This window comes from Myotis myotis, unplaced genomic scaffold (assembly GCF_014108235.1).
Source record: "Myotis myotis isolate mMyoMyo1 unplaced genomic scaffold, mMyoMyo1.p scaffold_m19_p_9, whole genome shotgun sequence".
In the NCBI taxonomy this organism is placed as follows: Eukaryota; Metazoa; Chordata; class Mammalia; order Chiroptera; family Vespertilionidae; genus Myotis; species Myotis myotis.
This window is the reverse complement of record NW_023416401.1, coordinates 60,148,260-60,161,490: the sequence shown is the minus strand read 5'-3', so window position 1 is coordinate 60,161,490 and position 13,231 is coordinate 60,148,260. Positions and strand designations below refer to the sequence as shown.

Below are 13,231 nucleotides of genomic sequence, written 5' to 3'. Positions count from 1 at the left end.
AACCTGGATTTCAAGAGTTTGAGCATACTGCAAAAAGTGTACATGAGGTGGGGTGGGCATTGGGTGGAGGGCCCAAAAAGGGAGAAGTTGGAGACATCTATAATACTGTCAACAATAAAACAAAAACATTTCTAAAGTTTACACTGTGTCCTTAGATGATTGTTGGGTGCTGATTCAGTCAAATATACAAAGGCAAACACTGGCCAAAACATTGTATTATGGTACTTGTTTTTACTGTGGTTCTCCAGATAATTTAGGATGTGATCAAGTCATTTGGGGGAATTATCAGCACCATGAAAGTACAAAATTCCAGAATTCCCCCTGAAAAATTCTTAAACTCTAAAGACAAGTTCCTAGACACCCTGGGATCTAAAGATTCCCGATGGAGAAATATTCGGGTTTACTGTCATATTTTGTACTGCCCAGGGAAGATGTCCTGTCCTAATTTGACCATGGGGAAGCCCCATCATGGCGGCAGCACCTACGTCCTAATAGAAGTTATGTTGAGGGGGTTAGCCTCCCACCCACCACAGTGAGTGAAGAAAACATTCCTTCTCCTTCCCTGGTGACCCCCAAGCACAGAGCCTGTCCTTCCAGGCATAGCAATTCCCTTATTATTTCACCATGGCCCCTCCCTCTTTATTCTCAGTCTTATCTTCTTAGAATCACAGAAGAGAGGAATTCTAGAAGAGAAGGAAGCCACTTTTAGAGCTTCCAATGCAGAAGTCAGGAAAGATTTGAACCCAGGTCTCCTGACTTCTTAGAACTGTGCTCTTTCCAATCTGAACCTTCTGCTAGCAGTCCCATGGGAAGGTGTCACCTTCTCCCTTTGTGGCCAGAGGAGGGGGCAGCTGGTCAGAGGATGTTAGAGCTACTCTTTACCAGCTCTAATTACCCCTGGGGCAAAGCTGGCAGTTTGAGGGATGTTGTCTGGTGCCTATTATGCTCCCCCCCCCCCCCCGCCACACACACACACACCAGTCATTCCCAACATCTCTATTATCCTTCCCCCCACACACACGAACCCACATGGAGGCGAGAGACCATTGCCCCCACCACTCCCATCACTCACCACATTCTGACCAAAAGGGTCCACTTTCAGTAGCCATGTTGTGGAGTCTTGAGCAGTGAAGGTGATGAAAACAAATCCTTCACCAGGTGTTTGGGAGTGCCATGTTCCATCCCACCTTGGGATCTGTTACCTGGGATACTATTACACTTTCCACCTGACTAACTCCTACAAGTTGATGGTCGTTCTCATTGCTACTGAGCAATTACTCCTCCCCCATAATTATAGGCTCGGCCACATGACTTGTTTTGGCCAATGAAGTAAGAGTAGATATAATGCAGACAGAGACAGAGGATGTAAATATGCTTGTGCAAGGTGCTTGTCTTTGAACTCCAGTGACTTGCCATGAGAGAAGCCTGCCCTGAGAGCTTATGCCCTTCATCCTGGGCTCCAAAAGGAATGAACATAGAAGAGACCTGAGCCCAACCCACAGCCTGGACCAAAACCACCCAGCCAAACCCAGCTCCTAATAGTCAAATTGCAGTCAACGGCAGCCTCAAAAGCATGAAAACAAATGCTTGTTGCGATGGCCACTGAGATTGGGTTGTTTTCTTCCACAGCATTATTGCAGTAGTAGCTGGTCTTTAGCGTGCTCCTTCAGATGGACATCAGCTTCAGGTCTCCTTCTAAAACTACTCTAACCCCCCAGAGCAGGTCGGATCCCCACTGGCCACTCTGCTAGCTCCATGTGTCTGCCCAATCTGAGTCACACGTTTGATTATGAGAGCTTCTGCTGGCTTTCTTTACCCTGCATGTAGGGACCTGTCAGTCTGGCTGCCAGAAAAGCAGCTCCTTGCCCCAAGGACAAGAACAAAGTAGGTGAGCACTAGATATTTCTTAAATGAAGAGTGGATTAACCGTCCGCCTAGTGTGGGTCAGTGGTTGAGTTGAAAGGTCACGGGTTCGATTTCTGGTCAGGGCACATGCTGGGGTTTCGGGCTTGATCTCCAGTAGGGGGCGTGCAGGAGGCAGCCAATCGGTGTTTCTATCTGTCTATCCCTCTCCCTTCCTCTCTCTCTCTAAAATCAATAAAAACTTTTTTAAAAGATCGATAGGCAGATGGAAGGATGGATGGCATTTCCCCAGGTTTCTAGAACCACTCTGTCTTGTTATATGACTTAATGCGGGCCTCAGTTTCCTCTTGTAGAGGTCTGACTAGAACTGCTTAGCCTAATACAATAGCCTCTAGACATATGTGACTATTGAGCACTTGATATGCAGCTAGTGAGAATGAGGAACTGAATTTAATTTAATTTAATTTAAATATAAAAACTGATAGTTTAGTTATAAGAAAACTTAGGAACAAGTTAGATATATGAATCTACTTTTTAAACTAAATTTTATGAAATCTAAATACAAATTAAGTACTTCCTATGAGAATTTGGCATCTAGAGATGTGTGTGCCCTAGCCGGTTTGGCTCAGTGGATAGAGCATTGGCCGGCAGACCAAAGGGTCCCGGGTTCGATTTCAGTTAAGGGCATGTACCTTGGTTGCAGGCTCCTCCTGGCCTGGGCCCTGGTTGGGTCTCGTGTAGGAGGCAACCAATCAATGTGCTTCTCTCATATCAATATTTTTCTCTGTCTTTCCCTCTCTCTTCCACTCTCTCTAAAAGTCAATGGGAATATATCCTTGGGTAAGGATTAAATAAATAAATAAATAAATGTATAGGTGTAAAATATACACCAGATTTCAAACACTTAATATGAGGAAAAATCGTAAAACACTTCATTAATAAATTTTTATATTATGTGTTGAAGTGTATTTTAGACCTGTTGGGTTAAATACATTATTACATTTATTTTCATCTTTTTTTTACTTTTTTTAGTACTAGAAAATTTGCAATTTCATGTATGGCTTACATTATATTTCTAATGGATAGTGCAGGGCCAGAGAAAGTCTCTAAGGTGAACAAGGGCTTGAAGTCAAAAAGACCTACATTGAAAATTCAAGCTCAGACATTTCATAGCTGTATGACTTTGGGCACGTCACTCCCCCCATCTGAGTCCCAGTGTCCTTACTTGTAAAATAGAGATCGTTGTGCCTACCACAAAGATGTGTGCTAAGGATCTGGGGAGGAAATATATGTACATTGTCTGGCAGACAGCAGCCACTTTTTCATTACTGTTGTCACGGTGATTTTCTGGACAATGTAAGCAAGTAGGTTGTTAAAAACATGGCAAACTCATATCCAGCCAGCACAGTACAGCTTCCAAAGAATGTTCCACTAAGCAGGTCCAAGTGTCCTTCCTTCTGCAGGAAAGCGGCCTGCAACTCTCTCTGATGATGTTAAAATAGGTCCACAAAGTCACTGACATTCTTTTCTTCAAGAGGTGGAAACTAACCTGGCTGTAGCTCAGTTGATTAGAGCATCGTCCCAATACACCAAGGTGCTGAGTTCAATCCCAGGTCAGGGCACATACAAGAATCAACTAATGTATGCATAAATAAGTGGAACAACAAATCAATGTCTCCCTCTCTCTCTCTCCCCCCCCCCTCCTGCTCTCCCACCCTCGCGCCCTCCCCTCTCTCCTCTCTCTCTCAAACCAATCCATCAATTAAAAGGTGGGAATTAATTCCCCTGTCTTTGAGTGTGGGCTGGGCTTACCGACTCACTTCTAATGAATAGAATAAAGCAAAAGTGACATTCAAGACTGGATCATAAGAGGCACTGTGGATTCCTCTTGGCTCTCTCTTCTGTGTCACTCACTCTGGTGGAAGCCAGCTGTCATGAGCATATTTAAGCAGCCCTATGATTAGGTTCATGTGGTGAGGAACTGGAGTTTCCTGCCAACAGCAATGAGTGAGCAATATTGGAAACAGACCCTCTAGCCCCAGTCAAGCCTGCAGATAAGTGTAGCCCAGCCAACATCATGACTATAACTTCATGGTAGGACCTGAGACAAGAATAACCCAGCTTAGCCCCTCTCAAATTCCTAACCCAAAGAACTTGAAAGATAATAAATTATTGTTTTAAGCTGCTAAATTGGGGGGGAATTTGTTATGCAACAATAGAAAACAAATACACTTTCTTTGATCCTGTGCTTAAAGGCCTGCTTTTCTCCCAGGAAAGGAGCCCCAGTCTTGGGTCTGGTCCTTCTTGGGAGTTTGGGGACCACCACAGGACCCAAAGATCAAGGCACAAACCACAGACACTAGGTCAGACTGCCTATGTGCTCACAGGTTGTTTATTTGTCCAAGAATAAGGAGGAAAGAGAAGATGAAGGGGAAAACCACATGCCCCAAGGTGGTGGAGCTGAGGGTAGCAATGAACAGAAAGGCTCCTCTTTCTCTTGCTTCAGACTCCAGGGAACTCCAGCTTCAGATGGGGCCTCTGGGGTGGCTTTGGGCCTCTAGGAGGCTTGGCAGTTGCTGGCTGGGGTCAGGATCCCCACAGGGGCAGTCCCAGGCTTGGAATGGCTTCTGTGTACACAAAATATCTCTCTGCAAAGGCACTGGTGGGGAGATGGGGCAGGGGCAACAGGGAAACTACCCCATCACAGCAGGATCCACTGTCCTGAATCTGGGTCCCAGTCCCCAAGACTATCCCAGCCTCCTCAGGGGCTGGGGGTCTCTGCACCCTTGTTCCTTTCCTCTCCTTTTCCTCAGCCCAGTGTTGAGCAGGCAGTCAGTGGAGGGCCAGGTCAGGCCATGGGGTGGACATCCCCTCCTTGGGGCTAGTGCATCTGGCGACCTCTAGGCCAAGAGCCCCAGGCGGGTGACTTTGGCCGAGAGGAAGGAGTGGATGATGAAGACCATGGTTTTGGGGCACGAATGCAGGTCCAGCTGCTGCAGGGTGGATGGAGAGAAGGGTCAGGAACTCCATGTAGCCTGGCCTCCAGGAGACCATAGCCCCCCGCCCCCTCCACTCACAATCTCTCCTTCAGCACCCCCGAAGTCCAGGAACAGGAGACTGGCACCATCATCCGAGGACATCTGCAGCTTCTCAAAGGGCTGTCGGAGCAGCACAGCTTGGGCCGCACCTGGCTCAGCTGCCCACAGTGTGAAGCCCTTGTCAATGTGCACAGAGAGGTTGCAGGGACGACCGTTCCACGTGCAGGCTGCAGGGAGGGCACATGGGCATGGGGAGGGTGTGTGGAATGGGCAGAGCTGGCCCTCAGAGACCACAAGCCTACCTCCAACCCCAACTGGTAGCTCCAAAAGTGGGGCTTGAATACCGCCAGGGATGGGAGGCTCACTACTTGTCATGCCATCTGTATACCCACCCCACACAGAGACACCGCTACCCTAACATAAGAAAGGTGGGCTCTAGCCAGTTTTGCTTAGTGGATAGAGCATTGGCCTGTGGACTGAAAGGTCCCAGGGTTCAATTCCAGTCAAGGCACATGTCCAGGTTGCAGGCTTGATTCCCAGTGGGGGGCGTGCAGGAGGCAGGTGATCAATGATTCTCTCATCATTGATGTTTCTCTCTCTCTTTCTCTCTCCCTCTCCCTTCCTCTCTGAAGAGAAAGAAAGAAAGAAAGAAAGGAAGAAAGAAAGACTCACAGAAAAATTATACCCCACTTCTAGTCCCACTTCCAGTAGCACCAAAAGTGGAAAGTGGGAGTTTAAACTCTGCATGGACAGGAGGCTCACTTCCTAAAAAGGCATCAGCAGACCCACCAACATGGCCCTTGGAGGCCTTAGAACAGGGGTGGGCAAGCTTTTTGACTCGAGGGCCACAATGGGTTCTTAAACTGGACCGAAGGGCCGGAACAAAAGCATGGATGGAGTGTTTGTGTGAACTAATATAAATTCAAAGTAAACATCATTACATAAAAGGGTACGGTCTTTTTTTTTTTTTTAGTTTTATTCATTTCAAACGGGCGGATCCGGCCCGCAGGCCGTAGTTTGCCCACGGCTGCCTTAGAAACATGTAGAATTGCTCAGTCAAATGTGAATTTCAGGTAAACAATGGATAATTTGGACATTCTTATACTTAAAAAAATATTTATCTATAATTCAAATTTAAGTGTGTATCCTTTATTCTGGCAACCCTATTCCAAATACCATCTCTCAAATTCTCATCAGCAGACTCACAAAGCCTCGGGGAAGGAAAACCCTGGGGGGGGGGGGGGCGAGTCTCAACTACCGGCCAGGGCACCTGCATGCCCAAAACAGAGGACCCTCAAAGACCCCAAACCCTATGTTCCACCCACCGCAAATACCCTAAGGAAAGAAGCTTGAGCCCTGGCCAGTGTGCTCGCTCAGTGGTTAGAGCATCGGCCCCAAGCACCGAAGGTTCCACACCCAGCCTCCCCATCAGGGCATGTGCGGGAGGCAACCAATCTACGTGTCTCTCTCACACCGATCTCTCTCTCTCTCTCCCTCACGCCCCACCCCTGTACCTTCCACTTTCCACTCTCTAAAAAAAAATCAATGGAAGAAATATCCTCCGGTGAGGATTGACAAACAAACAAACAAAAAAGAAGCGAGCTTGAGTGTCTCTGGGGATAAGAGACTCACTACCAAAGTGGCGCTCTCAGACCAACCTACCCACCTGTAGACACCTCCTGCACACCCTCAGCGGCCCGGTGACAGCCATCCACCAGCTGGCGGGTCCAGGCAGCCAGCTCCTGTGGTGACTCCACGCTGAACAGGTGAGTGTCCACACCGTGGCGTGTGCCCGTGCGCAGGGCAAAGGAGAGCTCTGCGTCGTAGGGCACCGAGCCCTTGGAAGGGCCTGAGTGCACCAGCCTGGGGCACAGGAGGGGGAGGGCAGAGGGCTAAGCATGAGGCCTCTGGCAGCAGGGAAATAGCTCTTGGCCGAGAGGGAAGTCCTAGGAACGGACACTGTGACTCCTTCACCACCTAATGGGGGGACAGGACTTCCAGACCAGCACTGACTGACTTATAGGAGATCATCTTCTGCCACCCTCCTCCTTGCTCTCAGCTCCAGCTACACCAGTGTCTTCAGACACACCAAGCACACTCCTGCCTCAGCACCTTTACAATGCTGTTCCCACTGCCCAGTCCGTTCTTCCCTGATTATCTACATTGTTCATCCCTCACTTCCTTCATATCTTTACTCAAATGTCATCTCTGTTTCCGTTGGTTTTTTATTGTCCTTTTCACTAGAATATCACCTAGGGTACAAATTTTTAACTAATTTGTTCACCACTATTTTCCCAGCAACTAAAACAATGCCTGTCATGGGTCACAGCCTAGCCCAGGTGACAAGGGCCCTTGACTCCCACTTGCTGTGTAATCTCGAGCAGCTCACTGCCCCTCTCTGGGCAACAGACTTCAGAGTTCTGGGCTGTAGCCCTCTTTGCTCTTCACCCTATACCCTCTCTCTTAGAGCTTCAGATTCCCCTTGGAGCTTCTGGTGATACCTAGTCCCCCACTTTCCAGCCCTGAGCTACAGACCCACAAGTCCCCAAGCTTCCTACCCAAGCTCCCTACCCATCCCCCACACACTCTGGACTCAACTTAGCCTCTTGCTCCAATCCCCTCCCTTTATCTTCCCACCCCTAGTCCCACTGTCTGCTCAGACACCAGCTCCAAGCCTCCCGTTCATCTGGACACCTCCCTCACCCTCCCCATCTGGCAAGTACTAACCAGGGTTAATTTTACCACCCATGTGTTTTTCAATGCAAATGTGGCCTTTCTTCTCCATCTGCTGCCTCTACCCACTCTCTCTCCTGTAGGACTGCAGCAGCCTTCCAGCCTCCATTCTGCCTCTCAGGTGCGTTTTCCACCTGACAGCCACAGGGGTTCTTTTAAAACACAACCTGGGTCACCTCCACCCAGGCTAAAACTCTTCAACTCTGCTACAACTCCTCTGACAAAGCTAACATTTCTTAACTGGCAACAGAGGCTCTGCAAAATCAGGCCCTGCCAACTCTCTGTCTCATTTCTCTCCATTTCCTGCATAGATTCTACACACTGGTTATATATAGCACACTCATAACTCCAGAGCACACGATAGCCCTTATGCTTCTGAACATTTGACTATGTTGTTCTCTATGAGATGCTCTCCCCCTTTCTTCAACAGCAAATGTCTTCTCATCTGTCGAAGTCCAGCTCAAATGTCACCTCCTGCCTGAAGCCTTCCCCCACCAGGCCAGGTAATTCTGCAATTCTGCATTGTAAAGGCTGTTCCCCACCAGACCTGGTGCTCCCTGAGCGCATAGACCAATGGTCGGCAAACTCATTAGTCAACAGAGCCAAATATCAACAGTACAACGATTGAAATTTCTTTTGAGAGCCAAATTTTTTAAACTTAAATTATATAGGTAGGTACATTGTTATTAACTTAATTAGGGTACTCCTAAGGCTTAGGAAGAGCCACACTCAAGGGGCCAAAGAGCCACGTGTGGCTCGCGAGCCGCAGTTTGCCAACCACGGGCATAGACTATTGGGGTCAGCTCCCTGTCCCCCAAACCATGCAGCACAAGGTTGGACAGAGTAGGTGTCAATGAATGAGTGACTTGTGGGACTTCACATCCTTCTGTTTTAAGCCCCCATTCTACAGATGAGGAAATTAAGACCCAGACAGGGTAGAGACTAGCTTCAGACCACGGGGGGAATACCTCAGAGCAAAATAGGGCTAAAGTCCCCAACTGCTGAGGCCCATCTAAAGCATCATCCCCCCAAGCTCTGGGTGATGCTCTCCTGCCTGCCTGTGGGTACCTGGTGGTGATGAGTGGGGCAGTCCGGGCTGGCCGGCTCAGGGCCTCACGGGTCTGGGGGAGACAGCTGTAGAGGAGCAGCTCCTTTTCAGTCAGCAGGGCCAAGGTGGGTGCTGTGCCCCCATTGGGCAGCTGCAGAAGACAAAGCAGAGTGAAGAGGGGCAGGGAGGGGAAAGGTCAGAGGGCCAAGGTGGGGAGACAATGGGAATGGGGTCAGCTCCAGGGGAGGGGAATAGAGGAAAGAATAGGTCCCTGGCCCAGCAGGCACCTGCTCAGTCAGCCAGCCGATCTGCTTGATGTCCTGGCTCCCAGCTGTGCTGGTAGCTGCCAGCAGTGCCTGCAGTTCGTCCTTGACCCAGGGCATTAGAGCATTGATTTGGGCTTGGATGGCAGCTGCCCACGACCTTGCACTAGCCTCCTCCATGGCCCTCAGGAAGAGGGTGTCTTGACCATCTGCCGAACAGATCTCCAGATACCTGCAGGCACAAATGAGGTGTCCACTCCTGCAGCTGACCAACCCTGAGATCTGGCCCAAGAAACCCCATCTACCACAAAACCAGAAGAAACCACAGGGGTGTCCATGAAAGAATTAGAGCAACACTTGCTGCTGGGGATCCAGCCTTGTAACCTTGGGCAGCTCACTGCCCTCTCTGGGCAACAGACTTCAGAGTTCCGGGCTGTAGCCCTTGCTGCTGGGGATCCAGCCTGTAACCTTGTAACAGACTGTGTTCCTGTTATTGAGGCCTCATGGGGTCTAGTGACAAGAGACCATTAGATACACACACATAGGCAAACGCACACATAGGCATACACACACAAATACACACACTCAAAATACATACAATAGGGGCCAAAATTATCACTGTGTGAGGATTCATTATCTTGCCCTTTTTTCCCTGGTTTCTAAGGAGAACTGTCTTGCTGAGTCAGCTCCCAGGTTTCCTTTATGATGCACTGATTAGGCCAAGCTGGTCTACATAAAAAGAGCTAGAGTAATGGAGTAGGGAAAAGGGAGGGAGATGAAAAGCCATGCAGGCAAGTGTTGGGGAAGGTTTTCAGGGAGGTACCCAGAGGAACAGTAACAGGGAGAGGGTTTTTAAATGTTTTGTGGGACATTAAAGATTCGCTCCCCTTTGGCCTTTCTGTAACAGATAAGGTGGGACATAAACAAAATTATGGCTCTCACAACACCCACTCCAACCCCCTTTACCTTTGCCTTCCTCTACTGCAGAGCTAGAAAGCAAAATACTTTAATTCTCAGACTCCCTTGCAGCTAGGGCTGACCATGTGATCCAGTTGTGACCAATAAGATATAGATAGAAATCCCTTCCTGAATGAAGGGTAACACTTTCCTGGATGTGGCAGTCTCCAAAGATGGCCTCCAACTAATCTATCCCTCCCTGTACACACAGTCCAAACTTCTCTCATCAAGAGGGGAAGTTTATTTCTCCTCTCCTTGACCTTATAACTGATTTAACAAATAAAATGTGGCAAAAGTGACATTTTGGCATACTCCCAAGCCACCATGAAATCCAACTACCCTGAGAGGGAGAACAAGATAGCCACCTGGAAAGGCCATACAGAAAGAGGAACGCTCAGCCAGCCGCTCGCTGTTCCAACCATCCAGCCGAAGCAGCAGACATGTGAATAAAACAGACATCTTGGGCTTCCAGCCCCGGCAGATACTGCATAGAGCAGAAGAACTTGCCAGTTGAGCCAGCCAGAGTTGTGAGAAATCATAAACCATTATCTCCTAAGACACTAAAATCTAAGATGCTTTGTTTATGCAGCAACAGAACAAAATACCAGGAGAAAAATTCCTTTCCCTTTTGCCTTCATCCTGTCAAGAATATGGACATCTGCTTGGAGGTGCAGCCACCATCTTGCCTCAAAGAAGAAGAAAACCCACAATAAAGATGACAGGAGAGCCCTAGACAGTTTGGCTCAGTGGATAGAGCGTCGGCCTGTGGACTGGGGTGGGGTGGGGGGGGTCCCTGGTTCGATTCCGGCCAAGAGCACATGCCCAGGTTGCGGGCTCGATTCCCCACTAGGGGGCGTGCAGGAGGCAGCCAATCAATGATTCTCTCATCATTCATGTTTCTATCTCTCCCTCTCCCTTCCGCTCTGAAATCAATAAAGAAATATATTTAATAATAATTAAAAAAAGATGACAGGAGAACCCAGCCATTGTGGGTCAGTGGTTGAGCATTGACCCAGGAAGCAAGAGGTCACAGTTTGATTCCTGGACAGGGCATATGCCTGGGTTGCAGGCTCAGTCCTTGGTTGGGGACATGCAGGAGGCAGCCAATAGATGATGTTTCTCTCTCATCAATGTTTCTATCTCTCTATCCCTCTTCCTTCCTCTTTCTCTAAAAATCAATAAAAACATATATTTTTTTAAAAGATGGCAGGAAAAAAGCTGAAAACCTGATCCCTTGAGGGCATTTTGAGCAGTGATAGAACCTAAATAAACAGCTAACCCTAGAATTTTTAAATATGTGGAAAAATAAATCTCTCATTTATTTAAGCCATTGCTTGTTAGGGTTTCTGATACTTGCAGCCCAATGTAACTCTAAGTAAAAGTAAAATATTATTCATTATATTTTAGTTAACAGACTGTGTTCCTTGGACTGGGATATAGTGCTGATATGGAACCCCAGTTATATTCAATTTACACATGTAGTTACATATGCACGCACATGGTCAAGCACATATGCGTACATGCATATACACATATGAGTATTAACATAAATACACAACACATACATTAATCTACACCAATATCATTGCAAATGCTCACATATACACACAAACACTTGTATTTACATGTCATCTACACATGCACACACATAGAAATACATGCACACACATAGAAATACATGCACACACATGCTTCAGGTAACGTCCAAGGTGGGCTGGAAACCACGATTAACCTAAGGTTCTATGAGTCTCAGAAAGGACTAATAACCCTCACCTTCACCTAACACTAAAGTCCCTTTGATGGAACACCTGTAAGTGACCTGTGAATTACCACTTCTTGCCTCATGGGGGCAGGGTAGGAATGGGTCATCAAGTAGGGCCAGAAGATTTGGATGCCAATATTGGGCATTTGACTGACATTGAACCTTAGCTATAACTCGGACCCACAGCACAACCTTTTTTGTCACTCCCAATGTATACACCACCCTCAATACCGCATACCCCACCTGATCAATATACACTCCATTCAACCACCACCATCACTCAGGCACCCATAGCTTCTAAAGCAGAGAGCTACCTGGAAAGAGGCAAGTTCCATCTCTTCCTGGTTGTGTGATTAACCTTGGGCAGTTTACTTCCTCTCTCTGTCCTCATCTATAAAATGGGGTGAAACAATAGGACTTTGTTCATAGGATCGCTGTGAGAACTAAATAATTTTGTTTGTGGTAAACACAATAATGTTGGCTGGTATCAATCTTATCATCAATGAACTGTTAAGGGCTGCTCAGATGTGAAGGACGATGGCCCTGAAACAAGTATTACCAGACATCTCAGAATCGCAACAGAGTCGGTAGAGACTTGAGGGGATCACTGAGTCTGACAACCTTATTTCACAATGGGAAATCTAAAGGTCAGTGAGGAAAAGGGACTAGTTCAAGGAGAACCAGGACTGGAATCCCATTCAGGGCTCTCCATATTCAAAGTTCCTCCTCAGATGTGAACTGCCCAGAGGAAGAAGAGAAAAGCAAGCACACCCTCATCCCCATAACTTCACTCTTGCATCCAATCAACAAACATTTCTTAAGCACCTACCATGTTCAGGCATTGTATCTTTCCTTTGGCCCCACCACTTAACAACACCAGGGCATGACTGTCTGCGGTGCCCCCCACTCCAGGCTTACCTGGGCTCTGGGTCACTGGGGGTACACCTTCTCGAGATATATGCCATCTTCAAGGACATGTGTTTGGCACCGTTGAAGTCTCGGGGTGGGGGACCAGGGGAGGAAGGCTGCCGCTGAAGGGGTGAGGCAGGAGGCGAGTCCCAGCCAACCGAGGTCCCGCTGGCAGAGTTCTTGAAATATGGTGAGACTTCCTTCATGTACTTGACTGGTCAGGGGACAGGTCAGCAGTTACCACTGTGACATGGGCTCCCATGCAGCACACATCACAATTTTCACTAATTCATTAAGACTTCAATTTATGACTAATATCACTATCCTCCCCTAGGCTCAAGTCTCTGATTTTATGGTAGAAAATACTAGATGCATTCCATCATCCATTCTCTCATTTTTCCCAGTTTATAGACACATGGCCACCTGGAAGATAGGCTACATTTCCCAGCCTCTTCTGCAGCTAGGTGTCACCATGTGACTAAGTTCTAACCAAGTAAGTAGAAGTGTTTGGACCTTTGGGATGACTGCTTAAAGGGAACAGACAACAGCTACAACAAGAGGGAAGTTAGGAGATGTGACTGCTCTGCCACTATCCCATTGTCTGCCTCTCTCTCTTCAGTCTTTTCATCTTCAGAAAAGAGGGGTTGAATGAGATAGT

General features: G+C 47.7%; 1 protein-coding gene across 1 annotated transcript in view; it reads right to left on the bottom strand.

Moving 5' to 3' along the window:
- Positions 1–4,227: 4,227 nt before the first annotated feature.
- The window catches only part of SNTA1 (syntrophin alpha 1), a 28,081-nt gene continuing 19,077 nt past the window's right edge, over positions 4,228–13,231 (bottom strand). Inside the window, exons 3-8 of the mRNA XM_036323102.1 lie at positions 12,583–12,787; positions 8,970–9,177; positions 8,703–8,833; positions 6,568–6,764; positions 4,941–5,128; positions 4,228–4,856 (exon numbers count right to left, since the gene is read on the bottom strand). Coding sequence (XP_036178995.1) covers positions 4,764–4,856; positions 4,941–5,128; positions 6,568–6,764; positions 8,703–8,833; positions 8,970–9,177; positions 12,583–12,787 — 1,022 coding nt within the window. The 3' untranslated portion in view covers positions 4,228–4,763. The remainder of the gene's footprint in view (positions 4,857–4,940; positions 5,129–6,567; positions 6,765–8,702; positions 8,834–8,969; positions 9,178–12,582; positions 12,788–13,231) is intronic.